The 21,531-nt window shown below is 41.2% G+C and overlaps 1 protein-coding gene across 2 annotated transcripts in view; it reads left to right on the top strand.

The window, feature by feature from the left end:
* Positions 1–21,531, top strand: part of MAP3K3 (mitogen-activated protein kinase kinase kinase 3) — a 40,975-nt gene that overhangs the window by 1,291 nt on the left and 18,153 nt on the right. For both annotated transcript variants that reach the window (XM_037411104.1, XM_037411103.1), the window contains exons 2-7: positions 5,354–5,475; positions 5,800–5,889; positions 8,992–9,032; positions 13,143–13,242; positions 14,538–14,651; positions 18,069–18,192. In XM_037411104.1, the coding sequence (XP_037267001.1) occupies positions 5,354–5,475; positions 5,800–5,889; positions 8,992–9,032; positions 13,143–13,242; positions 14,538–14,651; positions 18,069–18,192 (591 nt within the window). The remainder of the gene's footprint in view (positions 1–5,353; positions 5,476–5,799; positions 5,890–8,991; positions 9,033–13,142; positions 13,243–14,537; positions 14,652–18,068; positions 18,193–21,531) is intronic.

The following is a 21,531-nucleotide window of genomic DNA, read 5'->3' as shown; positions in this document are numbered from 1 at the left end:
TAGGCTTCTCTTTCATAAAGACTGGGATAGTATTATTTGGTCTGTATCTTCTCTAAAGGAGCCAGCCAGGTAGTACAGAAGCTTAAAATAGCAGAGAAGGAAGAAGCTGGATTTCCATGGAAGTGTTTTCCAACGGCAATTGGATACGTGTTGGTAAACATGTGAGCACAGAATGAAAAAAGTACAGTTTTGTGGGCTGCTCCACCGTAGTGTTGCGTGCTCGTGTTGTATCATGGTACGGCTGCAAGCAGATCGCTCATAATAGGGAAGGTCTAAATTCATTAGGTAGTTGTGATCAAATAGTCTAATTAATAATGGGTAACAGGCTGTATCCCACTCTGCATTTCTTCCATCTTGTTTTTTGTATAGTAGCCTGAAAGCTGCGTGGGGTGGCTGACAGTGAGAGCTTGGTATCACGGTGTGTCATAGCTCCTCTGGCGCAGCTGAAGCTCGCTGTGAGCGATTCTCTGGCCCTTTACCGAAGGTGCTGTGGCGGAGGTTTGTTTCCTTACAGAGAGCTCCTTGGCAGCGTTTAAAATACAGATACCTGCTTCTAATACAGAGAAATCCACATCTATCTGTGAACTGGAAGGGAGAGCAGAGTTCGGACTGGATGATGCGTGGCAGGCCTAGACGAAACGCGCGCTGCAGGCCCAGCTGCAGTTGAGTCTTTCCCTCGATCTGCTCTTTTTTCCTGCCTGTGTCACTTCCTTCCCTTGGCTCGCACACGCACCCATGGCCGAGCGTGGAGCTCCCGGCTGTAGCGGTGGTGACACTCCCGGTGCGCCGTGGGGGAGGGGAGCAGGGCTGAGCCGGCAGGTTAGGACCAGCTTAAATCCCAACCTATATTTTTTTTGATTTGTGGCTGGGAAGAGGTACCCCAAATACACACCGCATGTGCCAGGTTCATAGAGAAGTGCCGATTTCTCTTTTAAGCCTGCAAACCAGGTCGCTTGCAGTTTCCTAAAAATCGGGCAGAACAGCATCTTGTTACCACTAAGACTGTCCACAGTGAAGGATTCAAAATTTAAGCTTTTTCAAAAACTTTTCTCAGAGCTTTAAGCCATACTCGGTTTGTCTGCCTCACTTGTGAAATTCACTCATTGCCCCTGGATCTGCCGATCACTTGCACAAACAATCAGCTGTGCTGCTGTGGTGGCAGGGAACAAACACGCACCTACTTGTTCACTTCTTTTCTTTTTGAAACAAATGTGGCATCGTGTCTTCTATTATCATGCTATATAAAATAGCATCCTGGTTTACAGGAGTTTACAGACTTCCTGTTTTTACCAATGTGCAGATGCTTTTACTGTTTGAACTTCATGATTTTTTTTCAACACTGTTTCCATTTCTGCCACAGCAAATACACTGACTTGCTGAGACCTGTGTAAGAAGCTGTGTATTGAAATAAATGCTTTATGTAGAGGAATAGCTTTCTCTGTGAGTAGCAGTTCCCTTTTATCGATGTTGTAAAAATCCTTGAGTGTAGTTTTTAAAACATGAAAAGCATTTCCTGGACAACATCTTTCCCGCACAAAGCAGAACTGTGTTTCCCAGACCTACTGGAGACCTAGCAAAACAGGGTCTCTCAGTGCGCTTCAAAAATCGCTTCATTTTCATTTGTAGTAACTTTTGCATTGTGTGATTGATGTGATGCTGCTGCACGTGCTTCTTTAAAGTTGATCTATGCAAATCCTCTATTTTGATGGAAATAAAGAAGTATTCATGCTTCTCAACATTAAATCCAGTGCAGTGCTATCCTAACTGGAAACGTTTTTTCCCTGCACAAGCTTCAGATCAATATTTGACGTTTACGTTTTGAAAAGATTCATACTCCCATCATTTCCTACCTCACCAACACAGGGATGAATTACAGAGTGTATGTTTTGGTACCGGGGAGCCCATAGCTCAGTGTATAGCTATAATAAAACGTATGATCACGTAAGGTTCAGATGCACCTGAAGTTGTTCCATCAGCCTTTGCTAGTACATTACGTGTTTCTTTTTGCGTGGATGCAAGTAAGGTTTCAGCATTAGCAATTGCCAATGGAGGAAGCTGAGTTTACAGCGAGAGACAGACCTTGCATGCACTAACGGGGTTAGACACTTGGCAGGTGCTGCCCTTAAGAGTTTAATGTCTTAGCATATTGTAAATTCACAAGTTGCCTTAGCTAATAAATAAATACACCCTGTAGCTGAGCTACAGTCTTTATTAAGAGATGCGTTACTGGTTAGATGCCTGTCCTCTTTGCCCACTTCCTCATTCACATGGGACACTGTAAACCTGACTTTATACACTGCCTGGGCTTTGGGATCAAAACACCTGTAGCCAACAACTGCATCGATCCTTATTTTCAAGTGATGTGCCATACTGTTCAGATGTGAGTTTTTATTCACAGACGTGCTCTTTGATTGACTTGATTTCTTGTCGTGAGTGCTTAAGTTATAAACTGCTTTCATAGCTGTTTTTGCTTCTTGCCCAAAGGAACTCTGCCAAGACAAGCTCTTCTTCATCCTCCTGATATCTGGCCAAACCCAAACTGCACTGTAGTGGAAAACTTGTATCCCAGCTCTTCACAGCGTGTTTTGGGTGGTAGGCGCTCCAGGGATATGCCAGTCCATAATTTGTAATGTTTTGTCGTGCAAAGTTACTGTCTTTGTCTGCCAGGTGACTCAAAGGCTATGCTTAATATCAAACAAGATTAAAGAATAAGAGTAAATTGGAGACACTCCAGTAAGGTAAAAGGTTAAATGTTCATATGTAAAGTTGGAAACAATTCAAAAAAACAAAACAAAAAAAAAAGTTGTGCTGTTAGCTACCTGGAACTTTAACTTCATTCACAACTGTTTTTTCACATTTTCCTCCCACAAGGGGTTACTTAGTGCTGAGATAGATCCTAGCAATTATTTCCTTTGGCTGATGTGCTTTTCAAAAAGCAACCTCTTGCTTTGGTTGTGTTACTTATACCCCTTGCTTCTTCTGCATGCAGTTGGAATTTCAAGGAGTACTCTCCCTCCTGCACTACCACAATGTAGTTATTGTCTCATTTGGCTTGTCTTGGACAGCAGCGATTTGGTGGGTTTTGATTTTGGGGTTTTTAAAATAACTTTATTTGCTCTGCTCTGCTTTCCTTTTTTAAGGGTTTTACTCTTAATTAACACCTTCTGCAAATGCAGTGGGAGATTTCTTTCCATTCTCCTCTGTCGCCTGGCCTAGGTCTGATGTCTCTGTTTTTTGGGAATACATGTTGAAGGCCATAGTGGAAGTGCCGCTGCTCTAGTGTTAGTACTAAAGCAGACCTTCTGGGCAGAAACTGTTGGTCTTACCAAAAATAATGTTAGTGTGACTTCTGTTCTGACTGGTGGGTTTTTAGCTGTTGCCCCCTTACAAATAGGTATATTTTTTTCCCCCTTTTTGCTTCTAAATTTTGGTAGTGTTCACTCCCTGTGTGCTTGCGAAGCTGTATATGTCCCACATCTGTCATCTTCAGCTGTTGCGAAAATCTAGTTTGTTATTCAGACATTAATTATGAGCCCAGTCTTCTGCATAAAATATAAGCTGGCTTCTTTTAGAGACACTCATGAACAAATGCATAACATGAAATGGGAGAAACAAATAGTCCCAATGAGTCCCTTTTACAGAGAAATACAGATGTGAGACAGTCCGTCATTTAACGTACCCAGGACAACATGTACAAATGAAAGCCATTACCCATCCAGAGCAATGCCACGAGTCACAAACGAGTGTGTAGCCATGCTGGATTTCTAAAATGAAGTTTCGGTTATTTACAAAACTGCTTCAAAAATGTTCATTTGAATTTGAACACGCTGAAGTGATGTGTTTGTGGGCGCAGGGAAGAAAGGAGGAACCTAGCATATCAAGCAGTGCACACCTGATACACTGTCGTATGAGTAGGGTTGTGATAATTTCATCTATGCATGACCTGTTCACATCACTTCCAAAAGTCTGAATTGTCAAAAAAATAAATAATAAATAATTAAAAAAAGCTTTACATCCAAACCCGGTGGTCAAGTCCAACCAGACTCTTTTAGAAAGGGCACATTCTTCTGGGCATGTTCAGAGCTGATCCAATCACTGCTTCAAATTTCATCCCTAAATTATACCTCGCTATCGGGAAGGATTTAACTGGACCTATTATTTGCAAGGAAACAACGCTTTATCCCTGAAAGCTCTTTGAGTCTTTGTATGTGAGACAGCAGCCCAGCAATCCAGTAGGCAGGAGGGTGCCAGCCGCAGATCCTCTGCGTGATCGCATCGCTGTGGGCCCAGTGCCTGGGAGCAAAGAGGCTGGTGCAGTCGCCTTTGTGAACCACACTTCACATGTCAACTTCTACCTTCTGCAGTATCAAGGAATTTAGGATTGTTATGCTTGAAAAAGCAAAGGAATATTCACACTAGCTTTTAGACACCTTTATGCTAGCAATCCGTCACAGCTCAGCTACGATGCGTTTTTCTCCTTTTGTCTTTTTTTTTTTCTCTAGACTTCATACAAATTTCTGCTAAATATCACTTCTCTCTTCAAAACTAACAAGAAATTGAAGAACACTTTAAATTGGTTACATCAGGAGTCTTAGCTTCAGAAAGTAATTTTCAGTCAGTAGTATGTATAAGAAAAATTTCAGCTTGTCTTATTTTCCTGCATTTGCAAGGAGCCTGGAGTTGAACCTGCTGCATTGCAGTCTGCCAGCAGACAGCGTTCTTAATGCTGTGTGATTTGAATCTGTTCAGTAGATCTTGAAATCTCATAAAATGGTTTGAACTTTGTTCCATCGGCGTGTTTTGGGGGAAGAGAGGAATGTGTTGGGGAAATCGGTGCAAGTGGATTTGTATGCAGAGATATTCTGAGATGACTCTTTGTCCAGATTTTCATTTTTCTCTCTACAGGCTGTGGTTTGTTCCACTAGCAAGCAAGAATTCTAAGTTAACAGGATATAAAATTGGAAAGAACAGATTCTTACCAGGTTTTCCTTGGCAGAAGCACATCACTTTGCCCCTCCTAAATGATCTATGATGATCTAGCAAACCTGCCCAAGTTGTAGTTTGTTGTGAAGCCATTTTAACAGAACTAGAGGCTGGGGATATTTATTCCGAATCTTCCTATGGCCAGATCCGTTTGTGGCATTGGATAAATGACTTAAAATTTAATCCGTCTTTTTACTACTTCATGATATTAGCTCAAGTCTGGGCTTTTTATGGCTACATGAAATTACAGTGTATTTGCAAAGATCCTAAAAGGGATTTCCGTTTTGTGAGTCAGCAGAAAACAAGTGGGGAAGTGTTATGGCCAATACTCACCCAGGTGACTTACTGCTAAAATTCTTGTGCATCACAGATGAACAAGAGGCCTTGAAATCCATCATGAAGGACCTGGTAGCACTCCAGATGAGCCGACGTCACAGACTGACTGGATATGATACCATGAAGAACAAAGACGCTGCTCACTCCAACAAACAGGTAAGGGGCCATGCGGTGCCTCCCTGCAATCCTTCCCTGGAGGCCAAGGGCCCGCTGTCTGTGTCGTGCCTGGCACTTCTGGCAGCTGCAGCGTCACCGGTGGGTTAGCTGCCTGTTCGTGCTCCGGCTGCGTTGCCAACACTTACCGTTATGGACTAGGGAGGGTAGAGTTGATAATTTGCAACATCTTGGTATTCTGCCTTCCCCCTATATGTGTTTCTGATGGGGTTCGGTCTGCCTAGATTCGCTAAAAAGTTTACCAAGTGATTTTCTGGTTTCACGAGCATATCACCGTTTTCTTAAATGACTTTATTATTTTTAAAGAAAAAACACAGTGCCAGCAGTCCACCCCTCTTGGGCAGCCCTGCAATAACAAACCAGTGTGCCTCTGCAGTGGAAGAAAAAAAAATTCCGGTAAGAAAACTGGCTTCCTATTCAATATTAGCATTTATAAATTAGGGGCATGTTTTAAAGTTGTGTGCAGTGACCTTTGTAGAATGCGTTTAAGCAGGTGTGGGAGGCCAGGAAAGCTTTTCCTTACTGACTGTGTCATGAAGTAGCAGTATGATGTGCTTCTCATTGTAATGGAAATGATACTTAAATTTGAAGCAGGGAACTGAGAAGCATAATGATGAAAAGGAAACAAGTATTTCCATTTCTGATGTAGAAGGAGGCCGCTGCAGTTTAAAGCTGCATAAAGCAGTCTGTTGGATAGTGAGCTAATGCTGGTCTCATCTTCACATGATTCAGACCGCATGTGAATACAGAGTGAAGATCCTGATAAAAGGTAATCAAACTGAGGTTGATCCAAGAACAGCGAAGGAGATTGCCTGAAAGGACTGGCGTTAGTGAAAGGGTGACAAACCTTGCTTCAGGGAAAAAGGAAGCAGCTATTTGCAGGTGTCTGACGAGAGGCAGCATCCTTGATGGGGAGGGTGGTCTGGAGTTACCTAGTTGCATGTCGCATGAAGACAGGTTTGAAACTAACCCTTATTTTTGGGTATGGGGATGTGTTTCCCTGTTTCCCTGTTCAAAAGAAATACTTTTCCCAGGGTAGTAAGTGGCAGGGTCAATACTTGAAAGTCTCTATAGGTTTGTTTAACATTGCTAGAGACTCTTTTTGTCATAAAGAAAACTATTGCATTGACTTTCTGGCAGGAAGAAAGCACAGAATAATATTGCTCTGTCAGTAGGTGCTGCGTGTCATTTGAACGAAATACTTCAACACAAAAGCAACAATTTCAGTCAAGAATTGTTTTTCCATTGTGGTCTTAAAAAATTAAATTGAGTTACTGGCAGTTAGACTGACGTTAACAGAGAACTTGCCTGTATCAGTAAAATAACTCTTTCCGGTTTTATTCCTATTACAGGCTTAAGCTTTCTGGAGCAGGCTTTAAAGTTCATGTCTGTCTCTTCCTTATGCTTTGTCTGCTCATAATCTACTTGTTCAGCTGGGATCTGGGATTTCCTCGAATGGGCTGGACAAGTCTGTAGATGGAGTAGTACAAAATCCTTTCCAAATCACTTTGAAACATAAATTCAGAGATGTCTTAAATCAAGATCTGTAATCGTTATTTGTGATACCACATCACGGAACTGGAATGCCAAAGTACTAAACTTGGATTTGCTTTCTTAGTCATCTCTCAGGACAGTTCATGTGAGTTGCTTCTAAGAAGTTGTTTAAATAGGTGACAGGTTCACTGTTTTCGAAGGAAACAAAAAGCACTAGATGTTTAACTCTTCTAGGTTCTTTCTGAAATATAAACACGAAGATCACTTCGAATACCTTTTCTTAGATCTTTGAAAAAGAAACACGAATGGCTAGTGTCTGATCCTTTTGGAAAAATCATCAGGAGATACATGCCAAATTCTATCCCTCCTTCCCTTTGTTACAAATTATGGGTTTGAAAGTATGCAGTGGAGTGGAGAAAGGTGTTTCAGTTCGCTTAGGTACCAGCGAGCTGAAGAAAGGTTTCCAAAGAGCCCTGAGGATCTTTTAACGTTGTCTAATTTTAATTAGCAAGAGCTTTGTCACTTAGCTGTTTCATGACCTAAAATGCATCTTGAGGTAAAATTTAATCTGAAAAATTACTTTAATTCAATTTCATCCAAGCAGTCCTATTTAGTTTCCTTGGACTGGGCTACTAAGAATAGTATAGCATTTGAAAAAAAAAATATCCAGAGCCTTCCTTCCCTGAAATTCCTAACATAAAGGGGTCATTTCTCCATCCATTTTGTCTAAGAAACAGGTGGTTCATAAGTAGTTGGAAAGTTCATTATTCCTGTGCTGTCTGTTGCATTTTTCCCCTTATTCTTCAGTTAAAACGAGTTCTCCAAAACTTGCTTCATTTTGGTGTCATACTAGAGTAAGTTCTTTCTCTTCCCCCCTCTGACAACATGTCCTTGTTAAAGCGAGGTGTAAATTACCCACCTGCAGATGATTGCTCTGCTTGGGAAGCTCGTTTGTCATGCTCGATTCTGCACCTACAGTACGGCTGCAGGAATACTGTGTACTTGCAGTGATTGCGTGGTCCCTTTGAACTGCATTCTTGACCACTAGGTCTGCCAGATACTTCCTCTAGCTAAAGAGCATTTCCTGGCCACGTTTTTTTTGAAGTTCCTAGATGTATGATTGCCTATTGTCTGAGGCTTTCACAGATGGCTTAATCTATTCCAATCACATAAATTGTGCGGCAGAAATTATGGAGTCTTATCAGAGCAGATTTTTCCCTTTTATTTTTATCTTTGTGACCTAAATTGGGATTTCAACTTTGATCTCCAGAGTTGAAAGTTCAGCATGTTGACTCTTCCGTGCCACATCGCATCTTTTTAAGTTTACAGTGAAATGCACAGGTTGTGCCATTAGTGCTTTTAACCATCTGCCAGATACAGATGATGACCCCTTTGCACTTTAAAAGAGGACATATAGTTAACTTGTTTGTAACTTCAGCCCCTGAAATTCAAACTATGCATTTTTGCAAAAGGAGAGATTTAGTCTGTGTCTTAAGAATAGAGAACATAGCACATTCCCTGTGTGTCTTTTTTTTTTTTTTGTCATAAAAGAAAATGTGCTTGCTTTGAGAATGCACAAAGAAAGAAAATCAGCTTCAGTTCAGATGAATATGCAGATGGACTCAATTTCAGATTTTTGCCATGCAGTGATAAAAATAGATTAATTTTCCTTAAAGTATATTTCAGTGTCCTCTGTTTAATTGACAGTTAAGAAAAATTACAAGTTTTTACCTGTTTGCTTCTCTTGCTCCTTTAGCAATTTCTTCGTTTTTCATGCTGCTGTGTTTACATGTCAGCCACTTGTTGGCCATGGTCTGCTTCAGCTTCCATGGAGAAAGTTAATTAGACTTGTGTTCTGGTAGCCTTGTAAGGAGTTGATGCCAACTGCAATCACAAATTGACCTGCTTTGTGTTTGGGCCTTAAAATCATATTATATCCATTTGTCTACTGTTATGCATGCCCAAGTTTCACTGTAAACTAAACTTTTGTTCTTTCTTCTGCAGAATGATGTAAGGATAAAGTTTGAACATAACGGGGAAAGACGGTAAGTCTGTCTTCACTATGATTCTTTGCTTAGTAGAATAATACAGTCATCAGTAATTTAGGTTAAACATTTTGTTGGCTTCACTTTCGTTGTTCTTGAATGAAAAACACACAGTAAATGCAATAGCAAACAGGTCATACTCAACTTGTTATTTTTAAATAAAATATATAAATAAAAACCAACTGGTTATTTTTAAAAATCAGTGTGTCATGCAATACTTCCCTTTGATTTATTTTCCTATTATCTGTTTGTAAGTGAATTGCAGTAATATTAAAAAAGCTGTCCAGCCTGAAAGAAATTCAGTCTGATAGCCTTGTTTCAGATATGTTCCCTTTTTGTTTCATTTAACTAATACCAAATGAAACTGATCAAATTAGCGCCATTCTTTTCTAGTTTCTCATTTCCTGATGACCTACACTATCACTGTCCTGCTGTGACTGAGCAAAAGATACAGCAAGTGAAGATTTTTTTCATTGGTGTAAAAGTTTCTTTGTTGTTTCCTCTGATACTTAGTTTTGAGAGACTTTATTTTGAAAAAAAAACCCAGAATTAACTGAACTAAGATTTTTGGTGTTCACAGTATTGTTTACAATGGATAAAATTGTCTAGACATTTCAAAGTAGGTCTTGAGAAGCCCCCTATTTGCCATCTAATTGAGAGAAACTCTTCAGTCCATTTGTGGCGGTTCGGTGTGTGTGAGCATACAGGAAGGCTCCAGGCTTGTTTGCAGCCTCTTTGAGGCTGCTCTTGAGCTCTTGCTGAGGGGGCAAAAAGGATCTTGATGCTATGTTCCAGTTGTCTTTTTTTTTTGAAGAAATTAATTGGATTGTAAGCAGGAGTTCATATGCTATCCTTCACAGATATCCTATGGGAATCCTTTTGTTTCTCCCATCCCAGACAGTACTTTCAGTGTGAAGTAGTTCACAGTTCCATGATAAAACGCAAATTTAATGTGGATAATACAACAGCACAAGTTGTATGTAGTGATGCTAATAGCCTGTTCCTAGCAAAGGTTACTGGCTGGGGTGCTTAAGCTCCTCCTCAAGTATCCTCCTTTGTCAGATTTAGGGATTTTTGCTAAAACAGAAAAGCAGAGGCATTCCTTGGTAAAGCAGGCAGTAGAGAATAATTTGTAAAGTCTTCCTCAAAAATTGAACTGTTTCATTCACCAAAGTCCTACATGGTGAATTCCGTCAGTAAAAGTACCTGGACTTTTGGTTGCTCAAATTGAAATTTAAAAAGTAATCGTAGCTGGGATCTACTGCTGCCTTTGTCAGCCATATCTTCTCAGCTCTGCTGTGTCAGAGGCATTGTGTGGGCTACAACAGAACCACTGTGCGATACGGCACAATTTCTTGTGATACCGTGTTAGCACAAGGTAACTCGGAAGCAAAATCTTGTCACCACAGTCCTGTCGTCTTGTATGTCTTCTGCCTGAGTGCATTTAAGATGGCACAGAGCTCAGGAGAGAAGAAAGGGGTTTTTTTCTGAAGTAACATTAAAATGAAAAGGTTGATTGTGTGTTAGTCTAATTATGCAGTTACGCTCGCCTGAATTCCCCATTCCCAAAGTGGTATGCAGTTACAGACAGCAAGCTTGCACCGAGAATGTAAGTGTGTGTGCTTGGTTTCAGAGGAGCTGCCAGATCTAACCACAAATATTTAAGGTGGTCAGGCAGGAATGGGCTCCTTAAACCCTGCAGTCCATGATTTTGTGTTAGAAGAGTGCACAGAGTTTTTAAACTAATAGAATTTGTGGCACCTGAGAACAGCTCTGCTTTTTAATGCACTGAGTGTAGAATGGAAGCCTTTATAAGGGGCTTCAGCTCAACTGAGAGCTAAATTACATTTGTACGGTGCCAGAGTACTGTAATTTCATGGATGGATTTCTTAGTAATATGTCGAAAATGTTATTGTGGGCTGCTTCTTAACAAGGACAATTATTTCTAAATAGCTGAATGTTGTAGGTCTGGTATTAAGATGAACCCTTCCTGGGAAGGGGCTAAGGAAGCAAACTAGCACTAGATCTATTTAAAACAAAAGCTGCATGTCGTGAAAGGATACTGAGTGCTGGCAAAGCAGGCTGGATGGATGGCCTGGAAACTTAAGCCTTCTATCCAAAGCACGCGTTCAGCACCAACTCGTGTGAGCTGCCCCAGGGGTGATTCAGGGTTTCACTGAGCTCAGAGAGTTGCCCCTGTGAGCAAGATAGGTCTTGAGTGTCTGTGGTCCGTTCAGGTTGTCTTACTTCTGCCTGATGGCAGAATTCATGAGGAGTGCTAACAATCAGGTTTTTTATGGCAGTGTTTCAGCTATGCCAAAGCAGAGTTGTTTCAAGTTCCAGCGGTGGGGTGAGCAGCTATCGCCGTGGTCTGGTAGCTCGCAGAAGGCTGGTGGCTGTCAGCTGTGTCCCAGCGCTGTTTGTTGAACTCGCCAGTAGTGGAGATGCAGCGTGGTCTCATGGGCTGTGGAAGCAGATGGCGAGAAGTCTGGTTTCAGGAGCCCGAAGGCAGGAACCACCAGCCATCTGGGCCTTGTGCAGTCAGGATATGGAAAGTAGGTTGCTGAGCTGAGCAGCAGACGTCCTTGGTTTGCTAGAACAGTGGGTCGTAAACTATAGTTCACGTTTGGATCCTCCAGCTCTTGACCCAGGGTATTTTACTTGCTAATTCTTCTGAAGAGGGTAAAAATCATCCTTTTCCATAGCTGTCAAGGTAGCAACTTTCTGAGTACTTGGCAGCTTCCTACAGAAGAACATTCCAGCAAAACAAACAGTTTTAGATGCTTTGCTGGAACTTCGTGTTAGTACTTTGCCTAAAACATGAGTGTTTCTATCCCAAGGGAGCCAAAACAGTAATAAAAGCAAACAAAAGTACACTGTCGTTTTCTGAAAAGCATGCGTGTGCCACAGGATTCTGCAGGGTTCCCCGGGGACGGCTCTGCCTGTTGCCATTTTGGATTTCTTGAGGCCATTTGTGCCATTCAACTGGTGAGGAAATGGCTGCGTGCTAGAACTGGGGGTTTGGTGTGTCCCAAGCTCTGGGCTAAGGGAAAGTGATTAGAATAATTTACATCTGTGCATATTTTGTGTGTCTGTCAGTCAGTGAAGGTGCCCAGAGATGCGTTACTTAGGGAAAATAACTGGTGAGGGAGGAAGCATGAGAGAATGAGACTGATCTGTCTTATGTGAATATTCTGTCTTGCATATCTGTCTTACATGCATATTCTGAATTATGGCAAGTCAGCTGTGCCACTGCTGTTACAACTGAAGCAGCATTTAAGTTTTGATCTATTTGGCCTCTAATTTTTTTTTAAAAAGGCTTTTTTTTTTTTTTTTAATAAAGCAAGCCCTGAGTGACAAATGGTTGCACAGTTACAGTTAGATTTGTCCTCAGCTCTTGAATAAAAGTCCCTGCTGTGTTGTCCAGGATTTGAAGGATCACTGCAGAGACAGCGCAGTGAGCCTGTGATTCAGATGTCCGGAGATGTTTGACTTGAGCCTGCAGAGCGCTGACATGGGCCTAATGTCACAGGCCACCTTTGGGAAAGAGGGTTTTCAGGTTCCTTTGTGTCCTCCGGCTGGTACCTTTCTTCAGGAGTTCGGGACTGGCTTTGTTGTGGGAATGTTTGTCGAAACCTTTCAACTGGAACGCATTTTGGAAATGTTCAGGGAGTGAGTTTTGAATTCAGATACTGGAGTACTTAAACCAAAAACTTTTTTGTTCTTTGGGCCTTCTGTGGCTTTTAATTCAACTCTGACTGAATGTATTTGTGTTTTGTGCACGAGGCAGTATTCTTTAAGCCAAAGTGCATAAGAGATTTGTATCCTGTTATGTGAAAGACATTTATTCAGTAAAGGATACTTTCCTATGCAGGGTCAAAGGCATTCTGTTTGAAATCTTCAGCTGAATATTGCATTTTGACAAACCATTTGGAAATGGGCCATAGATCAAGAATTCCTTGCTGAAATAATTAATTCAAATCAGAAAAGTTCATTGGCTGCTTGAGGATGAACGGAGAACATTCAAATGTGTTTTTAATGGTTCAGCCATCTGATTTGATTGCATTTTCAGTATCTCTGAATTCAGTCCATGATTCTCTTTTGTTCCAGAATTATCCCATTTGTCCGTCCTGTGCGCTATGAAGATGTGCAGCAGAAAGTGAAAACAGCCTTTGGCCAGCCACTGGACCTCCACTACATGAACAATGAGGTACAGAACGTTGTTATCGGTGCTCGGGACATGTAACGCTCTCTCTGGATGACACCTCCTTTTTCTGTCCCAAATTCTGTACCCATGCATTTAATTTTCAGTTCTTCCCTCTAATACGAACCATAGTTGAATCACTCTGCTCCAGAGGAAAACATGCTGATACTGACAAAACATCGCACCGATGTGTGTATTGTATGAACATCAGCACCTTGCTTCCTTGTACTGGTATTGTTTGGGAGACTCTCTTGGGGAAGTAAAAAAAGGTATTTGAGGTATTTTGACTGCTAAAAGCAACTATTGCGGGCCAATAAATATAGAGTCTGAGCGCTGCAGGCAGTCCCAGAGTAATTTCTTCAGCTGTCCGATAGCAGAGTCAGGATTGCTTGTGGTGTTTGACCACTGACCAGGAGCAGCCAGCCAGCCAGTTGTAACAGATTTACCTCCTGCTGGCCGCAAGCTCTCTGCTTATTGCCCAGCTATTAGGCAAACAAGGGGAGCTAGAGCACAGGGGAGGCTCTCTGGTATGAGATGCTGCAGGGGGGCTGTGGGCACTGTCATTGCTAAAAGAAAGTGGCATGAGGAGTAGCATTTTATTAATAATCTGAAGTATTTTGTTGGCTTTCTCACTCTGGTCACCCTGACTTCTCCTTTGATTTTTTTTTGTTGTGGTTTTGCCTTCGTGCTGTTTGGGGCTACATCCCTAATGAGAGAGATGCAAAACTCCATTCACCAGCAAGAGCCAGACAAAAATGAAAGGGGTTCTTCAGTGTTAATAGCATTCACGTTTCGATTTGTGAGTGGGCTGTAGAATAGAGGGTGTCTGAGCATAATTTTTGGGGTCTTACTAGCAAGTTTCAAATTCTTTGATTCCCTCTTTCAGAGTCTTAATCGACTTCGTACTAGTATCATAAACCAAATTTTCACTTAATCATTAGGTCTGGATTCAGAAGTATTCCGAGACAGTGTTCTCATCAGTGAATCAGGGGCTTGTCTCTGACTTGTTCTTTGCAAACAACACATTCAGGTAGCAATTAATGTTTTTGTAGGTGGTGCCTTAGGGAAATTTGCATAGGGTCAGCCATTTCTCTGATGGTACGGGAGAAAAACCTTGTTAAAAAGGACAGTGAGACAGCATTTTAATAAAAATTTGTGGAATAATTGAGCAATCAGAATCCCATCTTATATTCTGATTATTTTTTTTCTTTTTCTAATTTTTGTTTAAATACCTATTGTGGATGTAGACTTAGTTTTCCTGTCTTTTCTAATGATTTTTTTCCCTGTTCTTTATTTTGCAGCTGTCTATTCCTTTGAAAAATCAAGATGACCTGGATAAAGCAGTAGATCTCTTGGACCGAAGCTCTAATGTGAAAAGCCTTAGAATATTATTGCTGTCTCAGGACAGAAACCATGTAGGTAACAGCTTCTGTGACTGCAGCAAAATGAAGGTTTTTACCCTTAAGTCTCTGAAACACAATGGTGGCCTCATCTGAGAGCAGCAGGGATTAGTAAAATCAGTCTGCACAGACACGAATGCATATGTTTATCCTCTTTGCTTTGGCTTAGCTATAGGTATCTCTCTATATTGTTTTTTTTTCCTGTCTTCAGCAGCTGCTTGGGACTAAAATATTGCAGCTTTTTAAGCTGTAATGTGAAGGCCGTTTTATATCAAGTACCCAATGACTGTTCAGAAAACAGTTAATGAGTTTGGTTCGCAGGGAATTTTTTTTTACCTTTGATTAATAGCACACTGTTGAAAGTGCATGTAATTATCTTGCGTTTAAGAAAGCACAGGTTGTCCTTGAAGACAAGCTATTAGCACTTTTTTCCTGGGTAAGAAGCCTAAGGACAGCTGCCAATGATTTTTCAGGTCTGTAGCCTAATGCATTGAATCCAGCCTTAGTCTGTAGAAATTTAAGTTGCTTTTAGCTAATAATGGTGTATTCACACCTAAGGTTATTTTGATAGTGTCTTGGTTCACTTTCCTATACCACAGATGGCTGTGGCATTGGATGTCAGTGTAGTTTGTACTTTTCAGCAGAAATGATCATAACATCAGAAATAAATCTTTTAAGTCAAGCTCCCGGAGATGCCAGTTTCAGACAGTGAATTGAACTGAAAGCTGAAGAGGGCAGAAAGGGTCAGAAGGTTTCCCTTATTCCTTATCTGTGACTGAAGATCTTTGTTCACTCAACCCATGTCTTTTGTTTAGAATTAAGGTCATACAGCTTTTCAAGCCAGAGACCTTAATAATCCTTAGATATTTTATTTACAAATTTCCAAATTCTCTTGAAAGGTATGAAAGTTACTCTGTCTTGAAAGCTCTGTTGCTAATGGCTTGTCAGTCTTGCTTGTTCATCCCTATTCAAGTTCTGCAGGCTGTGAGCTCAAATTCTTGAAATAATCACACCTGTAATTCTTGGAACTGTCAGGAGAACTTAAATACACATCTCGTTATTTTTGAATTTGATAATATATGTTAACAGAAATACAGAAACCCTTCAGGAGCGTTAACAGCCCTTTCCCAAATGACTGGATGCCAAAAGCTGGAAAAGTGTAGGAGGGGATGATGCTGTTCCTTGTCCTGTGCCCTTTCCCTAAGCATTTGTTGGTGGCTGTTCTGAAGACAATACTTGGCAAGAGGGGCCTTCAGGCTGACCTAGCGTAGTCAGGCTTTGTTCTGTGTTGTCAGGAAACAGTCTGTAAAAGGTGGCCTCAATTTTTGGTATAAAACTGTAAAACGATCCTGGTTTACAGCCCTCTCTTAATTTTGGTGTCTTCAAACTGCAAACCAGATGTTAAATGATACTACCTAAACTTTACATAAGCCACTTACAGTAAACGCTTGGTAAACCTCATCCCTACACCAGCTTGTAGCCAGTACTGTGGTGTTGTCCTTTTATTAGCTGTTTTTTCCTCTTTTGCTCAAAGCAGAAACAAACAGCAAAGTCTTCAGTAAGTGCCACTGTTTCCCCCCTCTCCTTCGACTTCCTCTCCAGCTCTGAGTTGCCTGACAGGAGAGCCCTGCATGTGATAAAGCAAAAGCCCACAAGTCTGAAGGAGGTTACTTGGCTGCATGATCTCATCCCACTGAGGGAGCGGGAAGCATTATTTTTCCTGAAGTACAGGATGCAGATTTTGTTTTGGTTGTGCTCTTTTCTTTTTCTGGGGATGGAAAGGTAATGCCGTGACTTTGGCACAAATATGTATATAAACCAAATCAACTTTACACCAGTAGCTGTGTGACTAGTATTGAGAGCCCGTGCTTGTGAATAGCATTTATATTAATTTTCTTGTGCCTCTTTCTGTGGCTCACTTGTGCTTTCTTTGATCAAGCAACTCACTCCTGTTGTCAGTCCTTTCTTTCTGTTTAGCAACTAATGGGAAGAACTGGTTAAGTTGAACACCTAGAGTACTAAAGCCAGACTGTCCTTGTGAGTGGTGTGACCTCTGCACCCTTTATTCAGCTCCCATGGTTCTGTTCGTGGTAGAGTTGATGTAATTTAAGTCAGGCTCCCTCCTCACTCTGTGCAAGGGTATGTGCTTATTAAATGAGCAACTATTCAATACTTCTGATTTTTTTTTATTGTGTAGCCTCCCACCTTGTTGCTAGTTGTATTCAAATAATTTTCAGAAGTCAGAATTAATTTCCTTGGGATGCCTGTGATTCTGTTCATCTCAATGAAATAAGTTAACATTAGTTACATTCTGTAATGCACAAGAGGAAGGGAATATTATATCCTTTTGTAAAGCTAGGTATTTTGGGACAAGAAGATTGAAATCAAAAGTGTCCACTAGTATTGAGCACGTGCTTTGACATGCATAGGACCTCATTTGTTTGAGGAAGGCAATTCGTAGTATTTCATATGTTCAGATTTTAGAGCACCATCCTCAGATAGCTGGAGTCCTGGTCAGCCTTCTGTTACGAGCCCGTGTTCCCTGTGCCATCTGCAGAGAGAGCACAGAGGGGTTACCTCCCTGAAGCTGCAGTCTAGATATTTCCAAGTGAGCACCCTCCGGAGTCTGAAGTGGCCTTGCAGTTTCAGGAGGCAGAGCTGTGCTCTGGGAACATCCTACTGCCTGAAGTTGCAAAATGTTTTTTGCAGTTCCTCTTCCTACAAAGCATGCTGGAGTTACCCCTTCTATCTTTCTCAATAGACTGGGGAGAAGTCCATTGACGTGTCTCCTTTTCATCTTCCTGCTTTGAATGAGATGGAGGCACTGTGCAAAAATGATCTTTTATTAGGTTATGTCTATGTAAGTTCAAGGAAGGATGAATGAAAGCAACACAGGCAGCATTCATCTTCACATCTCCGAATTCTTTGTGCTCTTAAACTCTCTAGAATTTATTTTCATTTAGATGGTCTGAATGGTCAGTTTACTTTATAAAGATTGTAGGGAGTCAGGTTGCTATCTAACCGCTTCTGACAGTGCAAGGTTTATAATTTATCTCTGCTGGCTAAGGTGGCTGATAGAAATTGTACGTTCTTCTGTGTTCTGATCTCAGTGAGTGATAGGAGCCCCATCTTGTTGGTTTCATAGGTAGCTGCTGATGGAGGACAAACATCGAGACTTGTAAATCCTGCATTCGATTTGAGGCTGGAGGGCAGCATCCTCTAGTTGTTCAACTCCTGTTTTACATCATAATTATAAAGCTTGCTCTTCTGATGCCTTTATTGTTTGTGTTCTGTGAAGTTAATAAGATTTCAAGCTCTAGAACTGTTTCTCAGCTACTTTCTTGCTACTAAACATGATATTTTTGAAACTGTGGCCAGACTGCTTGAGCTCCTCAGTCTCATTTTATTTTATTTATTTTTTATTTTACCCAGCAAAACAGTTCTTCACCCCATTCTGGACTGCCCAAACAAGTCAGGATTAAAACTTCCCAATCTGTGGGGGATGTGAGCACACCCTATCAGCAGCCAGAGCCCAGAAGTAGGCATCTGTCTGTCAGTGAGTATTTTTGCCACTTCTGCTTGTCTTTGTTTTGTGAAATGTATCTTTTGGGCACTAGTGTTTATGGTATAGCGTTTATGAATGCCACAAGAAACTGAAAGGTTATTCTAGGACAAGGCAGTTCATTTTCGAAAGCTCTTAATATGTTTACAATAGAATGTTTCAAAGTTCCTTAGTAAGTTGTTGAACAGCTGAGGAGCTGCTAAAGGGGATGTCCTAAAGCCAGATTCATTGAGGTTAGAAAATTGGAAAGCTTACGTGGGTCCATTAAGCTTTTTATTTAGATTGGCAATTACAGTTCATGAAACCTAGATTTGAAAATTTTTTTATTTTTTTATGTTGGGCTTTGGAATCTGTCCTCACTCTTGTAATCAAGCATTTTACTAGTAGCACAGGAATTGTTACTGCATATCCAACGAGTGCCCTACATACGGAGTTCCCTAACCTTTCACTCTTGTAATTAGCAAATGAGTAGAGCACAAGGTTAATACCATAAGTGACTGGCACAGCTGCACGAAAGGTAATGAGAAAAGTCAGAGTAGTACATACCTTTGTCTCTTTTCCTTTCTGTGAGCTTAGTGAACTCATGTTTAGTGAAAAGGTCCATGTAAAGCTCTGTAATTTTTATGTCTTCTGTCTGGTAGGTTTGTCTGAGTTGTCCCAATTTCTATGTTACAAGTCCCTGTATAACTCTGTGGTACTATTCAAAACTGTGGTAGATGGATACTCAAAGCTGTGAAATTTTTTTATGAAACACTAAAAGTGAAACTGCTTCAAAGACTTAGAAGTAAAAAAAAATAAATAAATCTGTGATTTAGAATCTGGCTCCTTGGTGGGAAACTCGGTGAGCAGTGAAAGAGCAGGAAGAAGGTGAGCAATCATACAGACCTGCAGTATGAGGGCTAGAGCCTAAGATGGTGTTCTGTTCAAATGACTTTTGCTTCAAAAGTGAGAAAAGCTAAATTTTTCTGGAAACGGAAGCAGAGGATGGCTGTGTTTGTTGCAGCAGCTAGTTTAGGGCTGGTCAGACCTGATGCTTCAGAGGACAGGTGCTGCGAATCACGAGGGCAGTGCTTGGAGCTGGGAATGTCAGAACTGTTTTGTTTCCGAGTTCTAAACCAGCTCCCTCTGTGGAAGAGGAGTGCTTCCGTTTCACTGACTCTGTAAACTTGAGACATAATCATTATGGGATTTCAGATCAGTATTTGCAGTGCAATCTTAGTGTCAAATAATAAATCCAATTAAACTAGATCAGACAGTCTCCAGACAGTCTAAACCAGAGTCAGATCCATATTGTTCTGACCAAAGGTAATTGGGAGAGTAAGCTCAGTAGAGAAGGACTTGAACTAGTCCGGTAGTTCTCAATACTAGACTTGTCTAGCAAACCTGCTTGTATCCTGTCTAGCATCTGCTGATCCCCTTTTGTATAGTTTGCTTTTATCAAGCAGCAAACAAACAATGAAGTGCTGAAAGTTTGTGAAGTACGTGACTGAAACCGGGACAAAAAGAGTTCTCCTATCCTTTCTAGTTTGAAGTTAATATGAACAAAAAGAGCAACATTCCTCAGTCCCATGAAGAAGGCAGTGGTATCCATGCACATCTGAACACCACGTTTCTTTTTTCACTGACAAATTCAATGCCAAAAATATTTTGTTTAAAAAAAAATATATCTTTCTTCTTTATTGGCATTCTAAGGTATCCAAATAATAATGCCAAAGCTAACAGACTGTACCGAGTGCCTGTCATGGGTAAACTGTATAGTAATAAGGGGCCCCTTCTGTATCCCAGTTGTACAGACTCTCCTCTTATCCCAGCCTATGGATGCTTTCTGATTAGCCTGTCATTCGTCAATCAAGAAGGCATTGGTTTTATTTTCTGAACATGTCAAAGTACCAGACTGTTCCATTGTTAAGAGGTCCGGAATAGTTCCATTTCTGTCAGAGGTCTGATAGTAATTTAGCAATAGCTCAGTCTTGAATCAATTTCTTCTTCCTTCTCTTTTCCTATCTTTGATTTGGAAAAGGAATGTACCCCTCTCTCCTAACTTTTCAGAGGCTTTCCTATTCATACCACCTCATGCAACGAAAGTCAAAAGCAGCATTCAACAAAAGTTGTTTGCATGCAGGAGGTAATCTGTGTGTAGTTCCTGTCTTCTCAAGTGGACGGGCCTCAAGTCTGCTGTCACTAGTTCAGAGGTTTGGAAGTAAAGATAACTTTTATTTAAAAAAAAAAAAATGTTTCTAAGCATTCTGGCAGCATTTGTGTTTTTTCCACTCACTTCCTTTGATATACATTGATTTAGTGCCGACTTCCTTTTCCTGCCCAGTGATGGTGGCCTTTCCACAATAGCGGCTGGGCTGGTGCCAGCAGGGCTTGGGCTCCCTTTGGCCAGCCATGGCATTGTATCGGAAAGAGTGAAAGTGTGCTCCCGTGACTCAGTGCAGCCGCAAAGCACGCTCTCTTGTTTATCTCCACGCCAGTTGGCTTGTAATGTCACATGAGCCCTGCAGAGCAATTTGGAAAATCAGGTGGTAGCTCTAAGCAATAGATAATTTTTTTTTTTCTAAAGGAATTCACCCCCCAAGGCACTCTAAGCTGTGTCAGTGTTAGGGTTTTTTTCCTTCTGCAGTCTTCTAAAAGGCGTGTGCACTGGTTTTCAGTTAGCTTCTGCCAATGTTTGCCTTCACTCTTTATTACAATAACTTCTGTAGAAAATATTTTCCTTGGGAGAGTATTTGCTGATCTTTACCCATCTTTCATAGCACCTGAGTACACACAGTTAATTAAAGACAGTATCATAAAGAGCACAGCTTGAGAGCTGATCTTAAAATGCTGTCTTCGTGGATGACCTTGAGTGGGTTGGCTGGACCACAGCATTTCTTGGAGCTCATAGCATGGCGTGGTGGGAGCTGTAGGTGGGTAGGTCACTGCAAAAAGGGATTTTGTATCTTCCTGTTTCTAAAGTATAATCTACTTTGAGATCTGCAAGGGGGAAAAAAAAAATCCTGGGGGTGAAGTTTCTCCCAGTAGGTTGCACAACAGAAACTCTTCAGGTAGTACCATTAACTGATGAGTACAATGTTTTTCATAGAATCGTTTAGGTCGGAAAAGACCTTTGAGACCATCGGGTCCATCCCTTAACCCAGCAGGGCCAAGCCCACCGCTCAGCCGTGTCCCCAGGCACCACATCCAGGTGATTTTTAAACACCCCCAGGGATGGTGATTCCACCCCCTCCCTGGGCAGCTGGTTCCAATCCTTGACCACCCTTTGGGTGACAAAGTTATTCCTAATGTCCAACCTAAACCTCCCCGGCACCACCTGAGGCCGTTCCCTCT

The sequence above is a fragment of the Falco rusticolus genome, chromosome 18, assembly GCF_015220075.1.
Source record: "Falco rusticolus isolate bFalRus1 chromosome 18, bFalRus1.pri, whole genome shotgun sequence".
Taxonomy (NCBI): Eukaryota; Metazoa; Chordata; class Aves; order Falconiformes; family Falconidae; genus Falco; species Falco rusticolus.
This window is presented reverse-complemented; position numbering and strand designations above follow the sequence as displayed.